The sequence below is a fragment of the Hibiscus syriacus genome, unplaced genomic scaffold, assembly GCF_006381635.1.
Source record: "Hibiscus syriacus cultivar Baekdansim isolate YM2019G1 unplaced genomic scaffold, ASM638163v2 tig00110548_pilon, whole genome shotgun sequence".
NCBI lineage: Eukaryota > Viridiplantae > Streptophyta > Magnoliopsida > Malvales > Malvaceae > Hibiscus > Hibiscus syriacus.
This window is the reverse complement of record NW_024062775.1, coordinates 6417740-6436540: the sequence shown is the minus strand read 5'-3', so window position 1 is coordinate 6436540 and position 18801 is coordinate 6417740. Positions and strand designations below refer to the sequence as shown.

Genomic DNA, 18801 nt, shown 5'->3' with positions numbered 1-18801 from the left:
TTTCTCCTCTATGTTTGGTGCTCGGTGACATCAAAATGAATCATCTCCGTATATGGTTACTTCAATTATTAAAGTGCTTGTTTATCAGACTATTACTAGTCGCTCAATATTTTATTTATGATAATTGTGAGTATATTTATCCGACATGTATACGGTAAGACATTGTTGATGAATTTTTTATGACTAATAAATATACCATAATTCCACTTTTTTTTTAAAAAAAAAAATCCTTCATTATTAAGCATTTGAAGAACATATCCTATTATTAAGGGACAGAGCCACTAAGGGTGCGTTTGGTTCACGGAATGTAAAATTAGCAGTGGGAATAAAAGATTACCAGGGAATAGGATTACTGGGAATGTTGTATTTTGTGTTTAATTGCAGGAATGTAAGATTACCATGTTTGGTTAAATAAATAAAAGATTATTGGAATGTGTATTTGACCAAATTGTCCTTATTATATATTTGTTTTTTTAAACAAATTGAAAAATATTTATATATTTTCTTTAAAAATTTAAATTCATAAAATTTATATAAATTTTTTTATAAAATTGAAAATATAAAAAGGTTTAATGAAAGGGTAAATTTTTATTTTAACCTCTGAACTTCATATAAAATTTTAATTATAGACTTTTTTTGTAAATCTAAAATAGTTTAAGGATAAATTTGTAATTTAACATTCGTAGAATTTTTATTATTCAATGACAGAATAAGGATGTTTTTGAAAGAAATTTTTTTAAGAGCATTTTAGTCCAAAACGCTGGTAATCCAACAATACTTAAGGAAAAGGATGTAATGACATTCCCGGTAATATACCCCAAAAAATCTATTATTGGTAATGTAAGATTACCGGGAATGACATTCACGGCCAACCAAACGGGAGAATGTGGATTCCATTCTCATGATAATCTCACATTCCTCCAACCAAATACACCCTAAGGGCTTGGGAGTGGCTGTGGTCCCACCCAACCAAAATTTTGTTTTTAAAATTTAATTTATATACAATATTTAAATATTTATGGAATAATTATGAAATTGCTTTCCAAATTTTAGAAAAGTTATAGCCCTCAAGTTGAAATTTTAACTCCGTCTCTGTTAATGCGTAATCTGAACCAAAATTATGAAGATTATAAACAAGTAGAAATCATACATACGACAGATTGTTGTTAGTGGGTTATAAAGAGTTTAATGTCCTTGAGATTACATATTCGATTTCGAGTCTTGACGATGAAAAAAAAAATGTTAAAAGAATTTTGTATATGGTTTGATTTTAAATATTCGATCAAGGTTATTACTTAAATCTAAGGGTATTTGTTTTTTTTTTAAAAATTATATTCAAATATTTTAAAATAACAAAATCTTAGGAAACTATTAAAAGCTGTTCGAATCAATTGATCTCTCCGATAAATAAATCATTGTTATTTATTTAAATACCATCATTGTATGTGTTTAATGTCAAGAGATTAATATCTTTGAGCAGATATTGACTTTTTACTCTTAATTAATGTCGTATTTCCTATAAGACCCATGTGAATGGGAATGACTATACTAACTATTAACCAACGCACATTATCACCGCAAGAAGAAACAAAAATCTAGCAACCTTGCTTAGGGACAACCCTAGAAAAACTCGGCGGTGCATATGGAACTAGAACCCTAGAAAAACAAGGTGTAGGTCTTCGTAGGACTTTTAGGGGAGCCTTGAATGAATACTGAATAGTATCCAAAGATTAAGCATGCACTGAAGGGGTCAGAGCAAAGAGGACCAAAAGCCAGGAGCCCAACCATTACATTGTTAACACATACCTCTGTTGTTTAAAATTCACTTCACAGTTCTGTCATCGTCTTCCCCTCTCTCTCACATGATTCCCTCCTTATCGTCCTTTCTAGCAGCTCGAGCTTCGTTTATATATCTCCTTATAATTCCATCGCTCGGCTCTGAAACCTCTCGAGCAAATATTATCCAGCTTGATGATTCACGTGCACCCGCTAGCACTTGAAGCTGCCAGCATGATCTAAACTTCCTTCGTTGTCGAAGGACGGATCAGATCATGTGGTAGCTTCACCTGCTGCCGGATTCACGAACCGAAACAAGCTCCTCGGCTGCATTTTTCACGATGATCTTCTTCGATATAATCCGTTCTCCTGTGTTATTACTTTTCCCAGGGTTTTCCTATAAACTATTTTTTACTTTCATCGTAAGTGACACGTATTCTACAGGGATTAAGCTCTCACAGCAAGCAAAAAAACAGGAAAAAGATGGTGGAAAGAGATGGGAATTGAGATGGTCATCATTGTTTTGAGCCATGCAACGTGATCAAATTATCCACTGCATGGTTATGTATCAAAAAACAGGGTTCGTGTAAGGTGGATTCCTTTTAAGAAGTATAAATTTTGTTTATTATCATTTGATTAATGGGATGACACGTTAGGTATTTTAAGTAAATAATTATATTATGAATAAAGAATGAATTGAAAAGAATATTCTCATAATAAAATTTTATAATATTTAATTCAAAATATAGAAATTTTATATAGAAATTTTTGTTCGTGTCTATACAACGATCAAGAACAAGAAACAAGATCCATACTGAAATCAAATCCTCCATCAATCTTAAAAAAAATAAAATGAAACATATTAATTGAAGTAATCTTAATTCATCACAATTTAGTTAATTAAAAATTAGCTAGTCATCCTTGCACGAACCAAATTACCTTAAGGGGGTGTTTGGTTCAAGGATTGCATGGGAATCCCACATTCCCATGTTTGGTTGGCCGGGAATGTTTTATTACCAATAGTAGATTTTTTGGGGTATATTACCGGGAATGTCATTACCTCCATTCCCTTAGGTATTGTAACATTACCAGTGTTTTGGACTAAAATGCCCTTAAATTTTATTTTTTTTCAAAAATATCCTTCTTCTATCATTGAATAATAAAAATTCTACGAATGTTAAATTACAAATTTATCCTTAAATTATTTTAGATTTACAAAAAAAAATCTATAATTAAAATTTTATATGAAGCTCAGGGGTTAAATTTTTTTTACCCTTTCATTAAACCTTTTTTATATTTTTAATTTTGTAAAAAAAATTATATAAATATTATGAATTTAATTTTTTAAAGAAAATATATAAATATTTTACAATTTGTAATATTATACAAATATATAATAAGGACAATTTGGTCAAATATACATTCCAATAATCTTTTATTCCTTTAACCAAACACGGTAATCTTACATTCTTGCTAAACAAACCAAACACAAAATACAACATTCCTAGTAATCCTATTCCCTGGTAATCTTTTATTCCCACTGGTAATCTTACATTCCGTGAACCAAACGCACCCTAATGGTTGAATGAATGATTGTTATTCCTAGACGTCTCAGTAGTTGAGAGTCTTTAGAACAAATACTATCAGTTGTAAGCACCATAGATTAATTAAAAAAAATTAACTAGTCATCCAAACAGAGTGAAAAATCATTCTCACCACGCTCGTGATAAATTCTAATAAAAAACATTTTATTTTGAAACATGTCACTCTCCGTGACAAATTTATCCTCCACTATAATAAATATCATAAATCTCAAATTAAATTTTAAGATATTTTATTTGACTAAATAATTTACTCGTATGGATTATTGTCTTGATTTTAACTCTTTTATGATTTTATTTTGCTTAACTGGTTTATGCACTCTTGTAGTTGTAAGAAAAATAGTTAATTATTATTATATGATAATCTTTTTTTGTAAATCTAAAATAGTTTAAGGATAAATTTGTAATTTAACATTCGTAGAATTTTTATTATTCAATGACAGAATAAGGATGTTTTTGAAAGAAATTTTTTTAAGAGCATTTTAGTCCAAAACGCTGGTAATCCAACAATACCTAAGGAAAAGGATGTAATGACATTCCCGGTAATATACCCCAAAAAATCTACTATTGGTAATGTAAGATTACCGGGAATGACATTCACGGCCAACCAAACGGGAGAATGTGGATTCCATACTCATGATAATCTCACATTCCTCCAACCAAATACACCCTAAGGGCTTGGGAGTGGCTGTGGTCCCACCCAACCAAAATTTTGTTTTTAACATTTAATTTATATACAATATTTAAATATTTATGGAATAATTATGAAATTGCTTTCCAAATTTTAGAAAAGTTATAGCCCTCAAGTTGAAATTTTAACTCCGTCTCTGTTAATGCGTAATCTGAACCAAAATTATGAAGATTATAAACAAGTAGAAATCATACATACGACAGATTGTTGTTAGTGGGTTATAAAGAGTTTAATGTCCTTGAGATCACATATTCGATTTCGAGTCTTGACGATGAAAAAAAAATAATGTTAAAAGAATTTTGTATATGGTTTGATTTTAAATATTCGATCAAGGTTATTACTTAAATCTAAGGGTATTTGTTTTTTTAAAAAAAAATTATATTCAAATATTTTAAAATAACAAAATCTTAGGAAACTATTAAAAGTTGTTCGAATCAATTGATCTCTGCGATAAATAAATCATTGTTATTTATTTAAATACCATCATTGTATGTGTTTAATGTCAAGAGATTAATATCTTTGAGCAGATATTGACTTTTTACTCTTAATTAATGTCGTATTTCCTATAAGACCCATGTGAATGGGAATGACTATACTAACTATTAACCAACGCACATTATCACCGCAAGAAGAAACAAAAATCTAGCAACCTTGCTTAGGGACAACCCTAGAAAAACTCGGCGGTGCATATGGAACTAGAACCCTAGAAAAACAAGGTGTAGGTTTTCGTAGGACTTTTAGGGGAGCCTTGAATGAATACTGAATAGTATCCAAAGATTAAGCATGCACCGAAGGGGTCAGAGCAAAGAGGACCAAAAGCCAGGAGCCCAACCATTACATTGTTAACACATACCTCTGGTGTTTAAAATTCACTTCACAGTTCTGTCATCGTCTTCCCCTCTCTCTCACATTATTCCCTCCTTATCGTCCTTTCTAGCAGCTCGAGCTTCGTTTATATATCTCCTTATAATTCCATCGCTCGGCTCTGAAACCTCTCGAGCAAATATTATCCAGCTTGATGATCCACGTGCACCCGCTAGCACTTGAAGCTGCCAGCATGATCTAAACTTCCTTCGTTGTCGAAGGACGGATCAGATCATGTGGTAGCTTCACCTGCTGCCCGATTCACGAACCGAAACAAGCTCTTCGGCTGCATTTTTCACGATGATCTTCTTCGATATAATCCGTTCTCCTGTGTTATTACTTTTCCCAGGGTTTTCCTATAAACTATTTTTTACTTTCATCGTAAGTGACACGTATTCTACAGGGATTAAGCTCTCACAGCAAGCAAAAAAACAGGAAAAAGATGGTGGAAAGAGATGGGAATTGAGATGGTCATCATTGTTTTGAGCCATGCAACGTGACCAAATTATCCACTGCATGGTTATGTATCAAAAAGCAGGGTTCGTGTAAGGTGGATTCCTTTTAAGAAGTATAAATTTTGTTTATTATCATTTGATTAATGGGATGACACGTTAGGTATTTTAAGTAAATAATTATATTATGAATAAAGAATGAATTGAAAAGAATATTGTTATAATAAAATTTTATAATATTTAATTCAAAATATAGAAATTTTTAACACTATTTTATATATAAATTTTTGTTCGTGTTTATACAACGATCAAGAACAAGAAACAAGATCCATACTGAAATCAAATCCTCCATCAATCTTAAAAAAATGAAACATATTAATTGAAGTAATCTTAATTCATCACAATTTAGTTAATTAAAAATTAGCTAGTCATCCTTGCACGAACCAAATTACCTTAATGATTGAATGAATGATTGTTATTCCTAGACGTCTCAGTAGTTGAGAGTCTTTAGAACAAATACTATCAGTTGTAACCGCCATAGATTAATTAAAAAAAAATTAACTACTCATCCAAACAGAGTGAAAAATCATTCTCACCCCGCTCGTGATAAATTATAATAAAAAACATTTTATTTTGAAACATGTCACTCTCCGTGACAAATTTATCCTCCACTATAATAAATATCGTAAATCTCAAATTAAATTTTAAGATATTTTATTTGACTAAATAATTTACTCGTATGGATTATTGTCTTGATTTTAACTCTTTTATGATTTTATTTTGCTTAACTGGTTTATGCACTCTTGTAGTTGTAAGAAAAATAGTTAATTATTATTATATGATAATCTTTTTTTTTGGATAAGCAAATTTGTATTTATCCAAAGAAAAGCAGTAGAACTGCTACAAAGAACAGAAACAACAAACCTCAACCCCTACAAATAAGTCCCCACCTAGAACATAGTCCTCTATTTACATCATCACTCATATCTATATAACTATGTGCAACTTTTATCCTAATAATCATCTCTATGGTATTTAAAATCTCATGACCACTCCTACTTACATCCCTAAAATGCCTTCTATTTGTTCCATCCCAAATACAATAAACACAAGCATTCCTAGCTATCTTGATGATAAAAGTAAGTAAGGATTTACCCTTAAGATGAGTCAATGCCTACTGAAGCTCGGCATCCTAATCCATAGCACGCCTAGCAAGATTACATTTGGCCAAAATAGACTCCCAAATATTCTTTGAGTAGGAGCACTCGAAGAAAAGGTGATTCCTAATCTCAAAGCCACTGTAGAAAACACAGCTACCATCCATTGCCAGGCCCATGCTCAATAACCTACTTTTGGTAGGAAGCCTTCCAAGGATGGCCATCCACCCAACAATCGTGTGCTTATGGACGTGATGAGGAAACCACAAAGTTCTATGCCAAGGAACTTTAGGGTGCACCTCTACAATTCTAGACCATATCCAACTGACAGTTATAGAGGCCAAACTAGGAGCAGAGGTAAAGAGAGGCCGAGCAGCACCTCTCAAATCCAACAACTTTCTAATGCACCAGCTAACATAAGGCTTGCACTCCACATTCCAGAACTCAACCCCTTTGAAAACATAGGTATTTAACCAAACCACCCACAACGAGCCTTTCCCAGCCAGAATTTTCCGAATCAGGAAAAGGGAGCACGCCTTATTCCAGCTCTTAGTATCCCTATGCCCAAGGCCACCCTTAGACCTTAAAGTGCAAATCTGACGCCAATTGACCCGAACACCAGAGGCATCATTATCATCACCCTTCCAGAAATATCCAGAGCATAATCGGTCAACATTTTTGATAACCGATTGAAGGAGAATAAGCTACCTACACCAGTATCCATAGATACTAAAGAGTACAGAACGGACAAGTTGAACTCTGCCAACATAACTGAGTTGCTTGCAATAAATTATTATTAGTTTAGTTATAGTTTTGTTGTATTTTTATCTATTTAATAAAAAATTATATTATGAGTTAAATAAATATATAATATGTTCGAATATAACGGTAAACAAGAAACGAATCCACTCATAACAAGTTTAGAATAAATTTACGAAACTGACATCACCATAGCAAACTAACAAGATAAGCATGAACTATACAACAAGATAAAAATACCAATATAAAAATGTCATCGACCAATAAACGAAAATATATGGGTCAGTGGTCGATGTAATGTGTTACTAATTTGCATTATGATTGTTTGTTAAGTTAATTATATAACAGTTCTTGTAGAGTCTAATCGCAAACATTTGGAGTATCACAACGTTTGTAAACCATTATCGTTTTTGTTTTCTCTTCGTCTTGTTAATCTTCAACTTAACACTATGATTCTGCATCGGTGATTCCATTATGGTAGCTACTTGTTCTCAAAATGTACCAGTTTATTGTTTTGAGACACACATCGTTTCATTTTCACAAGCTACTTTTTACTATGCATGGTTATTCATCTCCAGCTTCTTCAATAAGTTTTGAAGCTCCATTGTTTCGTTTGCTGCTTTTTGCATCTTTTGATCTCTTTGATTAAGTAAAATAGATGCATTTGACTCCATTTATTTTAACAATATTGTAATTTGTCGTTTGTTGTGTTGTTGCATTAACAATCTCAACCTCAAATCCTGAAAAAATGAAACTAAGTTAGTATATGTAAAAAACGAATAAAGAAACAACTTTTAAATCTCCACCATTTTTTATTTTGTAAGTAAGGTGATTCAAATATAGTGAAGGTGGTGGGGTATTTGAAAAAAAATGAAATTAGAAAGTTTTGGGGTAAAGTAAATATAAAATCATTGTTTAATGACTTATTTGATGTTTTAACTGTAGATTAGGGTTAAAACTAAATATTAACAATTTTCTTAACGTTTTTACGTTATTATCTTAACGGAGATGAGGGCAGAGTGACTATTTTGTTACAAATCGATAATATTAGTGATAATTTTGTTATAAATCGATAATATTAATGACTAATATTTTATTTTTGAAACTTTAATGAGGGAAAATGAAAACTTGCTCAAACATTATTGACCATTAGTGTATTTTACCTTTTTTTTGGGTTTCGGGGGAAAAAATGTAGATTAGTGGCATAATCTAGAAATTACTCTAGCGATAAATTTTCAATACAAAGGACTAAGGAGCCAAGTATAAGCAAGCAGCTAGGGTTGCTAACGCTATCTCACGTTAATTGGTAATTATCGCCGCCGTCTTCGAGTTGTAGCTCGAGTTCATTCAGCTTGCATTGCGATTCGCCTCGGTCCGTCGCCTTCAATTCTCTGTATCTTTTCTTCCAGTGTCAGTCGGTCCATATTTGCTTTGTGATCGGTAAGCAAATCTGTGTTTCTCTGTCTGTACTAGTGATTGACTAATTGGGAATTTGTTCTATTGTTGGCACTGAAAATTTGGTGGTCTATATCTTCAAAATTCAAGGCTCCTTTGGGGCCTATGGGCATTGTTAGAGCACAAATTTTAGAAAGAATTGTTCTTGAAGCTTGTGAACATTGATACATGAGAATAGAGTCCAATTTTATTTGATCCTTGCGTCATAAAGTGGCTATATGTGTTTGTTATACGTTGGATTATTTATGTACCAACTTTGAGGTATTATTTTCCCATTTTGTAGTTGGAGGAGAGATGACTAAGAAAAAGAATCCTTTGGTATTCTTATACGTTTCAATTGGTGGAGATCCAGTGGAAAAAGTTGTTATTGAGGTAAGCTAAAAGCCTGCTGCTTGACTTTAACTATGTTTTTATATGGGATGAAATTTAGAACTCACCTGAGACTAACACTTCCAAGTAAGGATAAAGTTCTTTTCCCCCCACTTTGACAGCTATTTGCAGATGTAGTTCCCAAGACAGCTGAGAATTTCCGGGCACTCTGTACAGGTATCTGTAAAAATTTCAATATTTAGTAACTCGTGTTGTATTGACACTTAATTTGTTAACATGGTGTAGTTCAATTGGTTGTGCTTGCAATATTTATCTTTTTACAGTGTATTAGTATTCATGAACCTGTTTCAATTATTTTTAAGGTCTTTATTGGTTCCTTATAATGTCTCTAGTAATGTAGACTTTGTAGTCTATGGATACAAGATTTGGTAATCTCATAAATATTCTCTTTGACTAGGACAAATTGCATGAATCCTTGCTTCACAATTTACATCTGATAAACTATTTGCCTGTATTATCTACCAGATGAATTAACCTCACATACTTCTTGAAATTTTCCTTGCAAACAAGTATATTAGGGTTTGATTATTCTGAACTGTGTTAAACTTTAGGTGAAAAGGGCATTGGCAAATCTACTGGGAAACCCTTGCACTATAAAGGAACTTTTTTTCATCGAATAATCAAAGGATTCATGGCTCAGGTATGTTATTTGTTCCTTCCCTTAGTCATATTAATAAATGGAGGAATGCTTACTATGAGGATTGTCTCATAATTTTTTGTAGTATATCGTCAAAGTTCCTACTTTTTGTAGTGTTTTATGACTAGTGATGCAAATTATGTTTTAATAAAGAATTGTACTTTTAGTTGGCTTGTATTTACTATTCTGTCTTAATATCTATATCTGCTGATAGGATGCTGCTTTCTCATCCCTGCTGTTTGCTATAATGTTCTTTTGCTCTAATCTTATTTAAACATTTTAAGTGACCTTTTTCCTGAAGCAATCAAGTTAGGACTTAAAGTTAGCTTCCCACTAATCATTAGAAAATGCTTTAGACATATAGAGTTTAGTATAATCTGCTGCATATTAACTGGTATTTCTTAGAGTTCGCTTTGTAGGATGGATAGAAGAGTGAAAAGAAAGAAAATTGAAAGGGAAAAGAAAAAAAAGGAGGAAATCATGTGTTTATTTTCTTTCTATAATGTGCTTGGTAGGAAAAATTGAAAAGTACAAAGAAAAATAATTTTGCTTACATCCATTGCTTTATATGATTGAGAAATGAGAGAAAGGAAAATGAAAAATTATATTTTTTTTACCATCATACAATATACATATTGCAAGTTAACATGAAAAGATAAAATAAATAAAAAAGATGGATATTCTTATAAATATTATAAATTAGAGAAACTTTCATTTTTCTTTTTCTTTTTGCTTTGTAGGGAAGGTAAGGAGGAGTCACTACCTATAAATTTCACCTGCAAAAGTATGCACCTGACAGGACTAAAGTTATTAACTTATTTTCTGTTTTATGTTGGTTTTATAGGGTGGCGACTTTTCAATGGGAAATGGTATGCTTGCACATTCCAATCCATGGAAACGTTTTATTTGACAGCTAAATTATGTCCAGACTTGTAAGGAAAGACCTTTAATTGGTTGCAGGCACTGGTGGAGAAAGTATTTATGGAGGGAAATTTGCAGGTAGGCCTTTGCCTGTGAGCACTTAAATTGTCTTCTTATAGATTGATTTAGAACTTAATCATCAAATTTTATGTTTCCTTGCAGATGAGAACTTTAAACTAACTCATGATGGTCCTGGCATTCTCTCTATGGCAAACAGTGGTCCAAGCACAAATGGGTCTCAATTCTTTATAACCTTCAAGCGTCAACCCCATCTTGATGGGTATTTAATATTTTCTTATTACTTATTTATGAATTACAACTTGAAAGATGAAACTTCCCTATACGGCTTCAGTAACAATGAATAAAAATCTGCTCAGCAAGTTGAATAATGGAAGCTCTGTTTCTGGTCCAATCACTTTAACCAGCCTGTCCAACTGAAAGGATTACAATATTGTGTTCATGATTATGATATTAGATATAGTAAATAATTAACAAAATTTGTGTTCGGCTTAGGGTTTGATTTTAACATAGAACTAAGAGGTTAAGGGTTCAAGTGCTGCCTGTTTAATAGTGTTTTATTCATAAAATAGTACAGTTCAACCAGTTGGGCCATCTGAGCGGTCTGGTTTCACTACTTAGCAATGGATTTCTCATTTATTGATTGGTTGGCAGGAAGCATGTTGTTTTTGGCAAGGTAATTAGGGGAATGGATGTTTTGAAGAAAATTGAGCAAGTTGGAACAGGTGATGGAAAGCCTTCTCAACCTGTAAAAATATTAGACTGTGGTGAATACTCTGAAAGTAAACTTCAGGATGCTGTTGGGAAAGCTGAAGGTACTGCTGTGAAGTTTTAAATAGCAATTCGTGATTTTTGGATCAGTTGCCAACTTTTCGCTACATGGTTTTTCTTTTTCAGGGAAAGGGAAGAAATCAAAAAAGTTATTTCTTCCGACAGTTCTGACGACCGAGTGAAGAGAAGCAGGAAGTCTTTGAAGGATATAAGGAGTAAAAGAAAAAGAAGATATTCTTCATCTGATTCCTACAGCTATGACTCCGACTCCGATTCCTATTCTTCAGATTCAGAATCAGATGACTCTCCATCTGAATCAAGTTCCTCTAGTGATGGAAGAAGACATAGGAGGAGGAGGTTGACAAAAAGAGACAAGCGTAAACATGGGAAAAAGAGGAAGGGCGAGCGAAGAGACAGGAAAAAAAGAAGATCAAAACGCAAATGGTATTGGTTAAAATCTGGTTTCAAGGACAAGCCTTGAAATTTTGTTATCCCTGCTTATTAATAGTGGTGATCAACCATTTTTGTTTTGTTATACTTGTTGATGCTTGTTTTATTTCAGGAGTTCAGATAGTTCAACTGACAGTGAAAGTGAGAGTACAAGCTCCAGCAGTGGCAGTGATGATGGGAAGGCTGGTTCTCGCCGTGTTTCTGCTCGTGCCAATCGTATCTCCAAACCTGCTGAAGGTGAATCTTTTGGTATTTCTATCCTGTTTTAGCCTGTTATTTTCTCATTCTTCACGCTAGCTCCCTTTATACTCTTGTGTATTAGGCTAGTGGCAGTTGATTTTGGAATTGACTTTAGCAAATCCTAAATTTAAGTAGAGATGTTACACTTTCATACAAATTCCTCTACTCATTTCCACCAATCATGTAGATATTACACTTTTATACAAATCCCTCTACTCATTTCCACCAATCATGTAGATATTACACTTTTATATAAATCCCTCTACTCTTTTCTACCAATCATGTAGATGTTACACTCTTATACAAGCCCCTCTACTCTTTTCTCCCAATCATGTAACATTAAATTAGCAAGTCTTCCACTGGCATTATTTATTAGTATAGGTGACATGGAACAAAAGACGTGCTTATGGGAGGAGATTGTGAAAAGATTCTATAGGCATCTTAATGTTGCTCCTTTGTTAAAAGCTAAAGGCAGATTGTGATGCTACAAATGTAAAGAAAAAAATGTGCCAGGCCAATTTTCTAACCAAGATTCTAATGCAGGACTAGAAAGGAATAAGTTAAGGTCACCAAGGAAAACTCGCATGAAGAAGGTGAATTGTCCCCCAAAAGTGATGAGCTGCCCAACAACGGTCATGGCAACAAGGCTGCTAAACAACATTCCGATATGGATGGCTCTGACAGATCAAGGTTTTCATTCTTATATAACTCCTTTTGTATTTTGTTGGGTTGCTTCTAGCATTTAGTTTCATGTTCAGTGAAATCTACTTTGTGATTTTATTACCAATGTTTTTCAATGTGCTTCACAGAAGTGTGAGCCTAACTCCTAAACGGAGGCCAAACAGAAGTCGCAACCAGAGCATGACTCCTCCTAAGGATGATGATAAAAGCCCTCAGATATCTCACAAGCAGAACCAGGGAAGGACTTCCCCTAGCCCATTGAGTAGTCCTCCAAGGAAAGCCCCTACATCTAACCAAGGTCGCATTTCCTCTAGAAGTCCTTCTCCAGGTGGCAAACCAAAGCGTGTAAGAAAAGGTCGTGGCTTCACTGACCGCTATTCCTTTGCACGCCGATACCGTACACCTTCTCCTGAGCGTTCCCCACCAAGAGCCTACCGTTATGTTGGAAGAAATATTCCAGAAAGAAACAATGATAGGTAATCCCGGACTATAACTCAAAGGATGCTACTGTTTTCCCTTTTTCATAAACTTATTAACTTTTGTTTTGTTTTGTTTTCCTTGGGTGAAGATATTCTAGGTATAGAAATAATACAGATCAATCAACCCACAGACACTATAGAAGCCCAGCAAGAGGCCATAGTCCACCCAGGTTCTCTCTCTTAACTTTCTCTGGTGTATTTATGTATGCCTTGTCAAAATTGTCTTTCATAGCTATGACGTTTTGTTTGTTTCAGTGCATTACACATTGATGAGATCTGCTTTCATCAACTGGTCATTGATTCAGCTTTATTCTTGCTTGCCTGATACAATATATAGTATTTTTAGCACTTTTCTTGTAGGCTTTAGTTAATCAAATACCTATTTAATTTAGACAAGTTAGTTTTCAGCTTCTAAAATAGGTTACAGTGTATTGTTTTTCCATTAAAAGTTCCCTAATATATGTGTTTTACTGATAAAAATAAAAAATCGAAAGGACAAATCATTGGGAATAACCTCTATTCTGTTAATTTCCATGTTAATTGGCCAGTTGGTACGATGTGGAAAAGTATTCTAAATTTGAATATTTGGACCGTCCATTTGCTCATTTACGTTAATCTAAGTCTGAATATTCCATATATGTAATTTATAATATTTTTTCTCTCCTCTAACGAGCAAATACGTTGTAGAAAACTGGAAAATAATTTATGTTCATTTGTAGATACGGGCGCAGAAGAAGTAGGAGTAGGAGTGTTTCTCACAGCCCAGTTGGTTATCAGGGAAGATACAGAGATCGAAGTCAGAGCCAGAGTCCTATCCGAAGTCCTAGTCCTAGAGACAAACGGCCTGCCATAAGCAAGGGGTTGAAATCTCGCCTTGGTCCTCGAGTCGATGATCACCGCTCACTATACAAAGAGAAATCGAGGTCAAGGTCCTCTAGGTCGAGGAGTCATGGGTCCTCGCCTTCTAAAGCTGCTGATATCTCACCACCAAGAGATCGCAACAGGTCTGCATCCCCTGACAAGTCCAAATCAAGCTCCCCGTCGGGACAGAGAGGATTGGTATCTTATGCAGACTAAATCCATGCCCCTCGGGCAATATTGACTGTACTTGGTTTGCAACACAATGACATTTTATTTGCTATTACCAATTTTCAGATTGTGGATTTAGTTGCAAAATAATTGTTGTTTTTCTTTGGCCAGCGACCTTAGAAAGACAATGAGAACTTATCTGGAACAGCCAGCCTGCAAGGGACATGTACTTACCAATGCATGCTGCTAGGAACTGCCTTTTTATTTATGCTGCTAGGAACTTGTTAAACAGTAACCGTTGCATAAGAGATGGTTTGGTGTAGGGGTGTTTAATGAGTTGAGCAGCTCAAATTTGATTCGGTTAAAACTCGGTAAAAGTTTGACTCGGGTTAAATCTACTCGAAATCTTAACGAATTGAGTTGAGTGAAGTCTAACTTGACTCAATAAGTTCCCGAGCAGATTATTTATTTTTTATAATTTTTTACTAATTATCTTAAAAATTTACTAATCTATTAATAGATGATAAACGATTAATCTATTAAAAATATTAATGATTGGAATGTGATTATTCAATATTAGGGTTGAGTGTTCGATCGAGTCGAATCGAGTCTAGTCAAAAAATTGAGTTATTCTAATTGATGAGTTCTATTGTACAACTTGGAGTTGACTTGAAATTTTTTTGAGTGAAAAGGTTTTTTCGAGTTTTTTAAAATTTAATATAATATTATAATATTATTTTAGTTTAGTTTAAGTAACTTTCTATAATCATATATACAATATAAAATATTTTTCTTTATATTTTTTCAGATTTGATATACATATATCATACAAAGTAGAAGGATTCGACTCAATCTTGAAAATAAATCTACTAATATTTCCTAGTATATGATCATTTCTTAATTGAAGCATACCTTTCATAAGAAAAATAAATAATAAAATACTAAATTATTAATTAATAATTAGTATTTTATTGCACCCAAAAATTAAATTTTAATTATTATTTTAATGTATTTGTATATTGTTATTTTTGAGTTCAGATTTTTAATTTGTTTCGTATACTCTTTTGATAGTTTTTGGTTAAATTTATCAATTTATGTTTATAGTAAGTTTTATATAGTATTAATAAATTTTACCTATAGTTAAAATAATAAGATAAAAATTTTGGTGAGTTTAACGAGTAACGAGGTGAATATTGAGCTTAACGAGCACAAGTCAAGCAACAAGTTTTTTAATGAACACGAGTCGAGCAAAAATTTAATGAGATTAACAAGCAACGAGTTGAGTCGAACAACAATTTTTTTAATAAACACGAACCTGACACTGTCCAACTCGCGATCGACTCGCTCGATAAAGGTGCTGAAACCTTTTACCATAATGGTCTAAAGCTTTTCTGTTCGCAGGAATGTTAAGAAGCATAAGACGTGGATATTACAAAAGCAAAAATCTACAGAAATTTATTCGGTCAAATCATTTTATGAGACATGAATTCCTGGAAATAATTTACACATTATTTACACTAGGAAGGTTGAGGTCATATGGTGGCGCCTGCAGGAGATTTTGCTGCTATTGCCCCACAGATCTCAACTCAAAACTGTCATTTTCCGAGCTTTCAGAGCGGTCAAGCCTCAAACGACTGGATCGATACACTTCGCAGAGATACATACTTAAATCACAGAACTTGAGCAGACAAAAGGTGTCTCAGCTGGAGTAGGTGTTCCTCGTCGGAAATGTTAAGGGAGAGGCGTAGATTTGTTAACAGGAACTCCTGCCGCCAAGTTAAAGGACCCGAAGCATACAGAGCCTTGACTGTTGACTTGTAAGCACGGAGCTCAAGTTCATGGATATCAAAAACTTCATCGGCAACAACAGGGGACGAATGTGGGTCCCTTTTGTCACACGAATATGGGAATGATGACTCGGCATCAGAATTATCAGGTGTGCTTTCGAGTGGACTTCGTGAAATTCGGCCAGCATAGTCAGCAACACAGTTAGAACTACAGCTAGCAACCGAGCATTGGTCAGTGTCTTCAGCAGACAAAACAGGTCTACAAGAATCATATAAACAGCAACGCGGGGTCTTTTCCGTTCTGTTATTCCTGTTAGGTGATCGCTTAATGAATTTTCCATCAAACCCTGGGGATTTCCTTTTCCTGAGGCTTCCTCCGATGATCGGGTTTATTTTGCATTCTTCAGATCGATGATCACGGCCTTTACTTATGCCCCTCATGGACATACACATGGTCACATATCAGTCCCATCCTTATGCATTCCTCTCTATCCTTCTCTCTATATTGAGGGGCTTCGGTTAAATGCAATGATGTCCTGAAAAGCAAGCCACCGGAAGGGTATGGAAATTTCGGTGTACAATTCTTGGTTGAGTCTTTACCATGAGCAACCTGTCATCACATGAAGTCTGATTTAGAGATAATGTTAGGTTCAACATATCAGTGAGGACTTGTTATAGGTCCTCTCGCAATATCAGACGTAAAAACTACAAAGGTTATTATAAGAATAGCAGTAAGGATCGAGTTATCCGATCCAGTTTCGGAATAAGCCAACTATGCCAGTGCTCTCTCACAGGCTAAAGATAGATATTCATGTTACGTGTCACTGAGCAAGAAACATATTCGGAGGAGAAAACCAGTCATTTTTATCTTTGACTGACTCTACTAAACTTGAAAAATATGCCTTTTTGATGCTCAACTCCAAAGATAAACATATAGGAGAATTAGGTGAAAAGCAAGATGAAATAAAGACATTACCTTCCCAATCACCATCCACTTCTTGCCATCCCAAGCCTGCCTAATCCTTAAACTCGATGCATCAAATTCCTTAAGTTGGATTGACCCAAACAACTTGACAACGAATCGATGGTTGTCCTTCAACACCTTTGCGACCTTTCCGACCTTCCAACACTGGATATCAAACACTTCGGCCACATCGCCGACCACCCAACTCTTCCTATTTACACTTGGAGGCAAGGGTCTAACATCCTTCCTTTGCACCTTCTCCACCACTTGTCTTCCTTTGTGGTCCATAAGAAGTTTGTAGCTGACAACATGGTTTTCGCCACTGGCTGAAACGATGTTACCAGTAAACCAAGAGCCACATGGATCATCGTCGTCTTCTCTTCTTAAAACCTCCACCAAGTTCCCTTTTCTGAAATTCATGATATTTAAACTCCAAAAAATGCTTTACCCCTGATTAAAAAAAGTTCAAAAAATAAGGGAAAACAAAATTAATATGACTTGATTCTCCAACAATAATTGAAGGTGTTAACACAAGGATCAATGGATGCTAGCAGATCTAGGAGTGACACATGAATACAGAAATCGAACTGTAAACATAGATATAATCAAATTTACATAGATTCATTGGGGGGAAAAGATTCCTAGCCTTGAATATCTAGGGTCATTTTGGGGACTTATAAGATTGATGCTTCAAGAAGGAAATTCTTCAAAAACAGAAGATGAACAAACCCATGGAAACCAGTACTTATTTACATAGTTTGACCAATCAGCAAAAGAAGAAGAAGAAGAAGAAGAACCACTCAAAACACAATCAACCCATGTTTCAACCCAAAAAGAGAGAGGAAACTAAACTATATTCTTATTTAAAAAAGTAGCATTTACCCAGAATTTGAATTCATTTAATTATGAACTACACAAACAATTAAACAAAATTAGATGATCAAATTAGACGATTCTGACCTGAGATTAAAAGAGAGTAAATGAAAAACGAACAGGACGCAGTTCAGTTGGGATCATGACCGCATACTCACGCAAAAATGGTTCGATTTGCTCTCCATTGTTTCTTTTTAAGTACAACTAAACCTGTTTTCAAAAATATTTGGTACTAATCCTGTGACCATGGGATGGGGGCCATTCCTCTATTCAAAAACCTCTACTTACAAATGTTATTGCATTTACATCCTTCAATCTTAGAAGACACTAACCTTTATTTACTTATTTATTGTGTTGTAAGCGAGAAGCATAAGGAGAACGACGGCTGGGTTTGTATTTGAGTGAATGGGATTGTGACCTCAAAACCTTATCTTTAAAACCCATCTTCATCCGCATGTTATGATTATTATTAACACAGTGGCAAGGCTGCATTTTATTTGTCGCTGTCTCCACCTTTTTCAATGGCTTTCGATACATTCCATTTCCTCGTTGCTGTGAATACGGGCGTAAATGAAATATGATAAATAGTTACTTATTTGAGATTGATTCGATTAAAATTAACGAATTAGAATAAATTATTTAATATTTGACTCTAAAATCTCACTAGCAACTCAAAAATATAATATATTAAGATTTTATTTTAAAAAAAAATAAATTATTAATAATATTAGCATTTGTGTTGATTTTTTAAAAATTGCAATATAAAGTTTTCAAATATTTAAGGTTAGGGTTTGAGTTTAACGCTT

General features: G+C 33.9%; 2 protein-coding genes and 1 pseudogene across 4 annotated transcripts; 1 reads left to right on the top strand and 2 right to left on the bottom strand.

The window, feature by feature from the left end:
- Window positions 1–8539: 8539 nt before the first annotated feature.
- LOC120130560 lies at window positions 8540–14704 on the top strand (annotated as a pseudogene).
- A 1095-nt stretch (window positions 14705–15799) lies between these two features.
- On the bottom strand, window positions 15800–18338 carry LOC120130557. 3 transcript variants are annotated; one of them, XM_039147775.1, is made up of 4 exons: window positions 18328–18338; window positions 18083–18185; window positions 17135–17572; window positions 15805–16768 (listed from the first exon to the last, which is right to left on the bottom strand). In XM_039147775.1, the coding sequence occupies exons 3-4, from the start codon at window positions 17540–17542 to the stop codon at window positions 16583–16585; spliced, it is 594 nt and encodes a 197-aa protein (XP_039003706.1). In that variant the 5' UTR covers window positions 17543–17572; window positions 18083–18185; window positions 18328–18338; the 3' UTR covers window positions 15805–16582. The 3 variants fall into 3 exon arrangements, with proteins under 3 accessions (XP_039003707.1, XP_039003706.1, XP_039003705.1); XM_039147776.1 differs by lacking the exon at window positions 18328–18338 and having other exon boundaries at window positions 15800–16768; window positions 17135–17576; window positions 18083–18310; XM_039147774.1 differs by lacking the exon at window positions 18328–18338 and having other exon boundaries at window positions 18083–18310.
- LOC120130704 lies at window positions 16042–16499 on the bottom strand. Its single transcript, XM_039147883.1, has 2 exons — window positions 16414–16499; window positions 16042–16372 (listed from the first exon to the last, which is right to left on the bottom strand). Exons 1-2 carry the CDS (start codon window positions 16497–16499, stop codon window positions 16042–16044), a joined length of 417 nt encoding a protein of 138 aa, XP_039003814.1.
- Window positions 18339–18801: the final 463 nt, after the last annotated feature.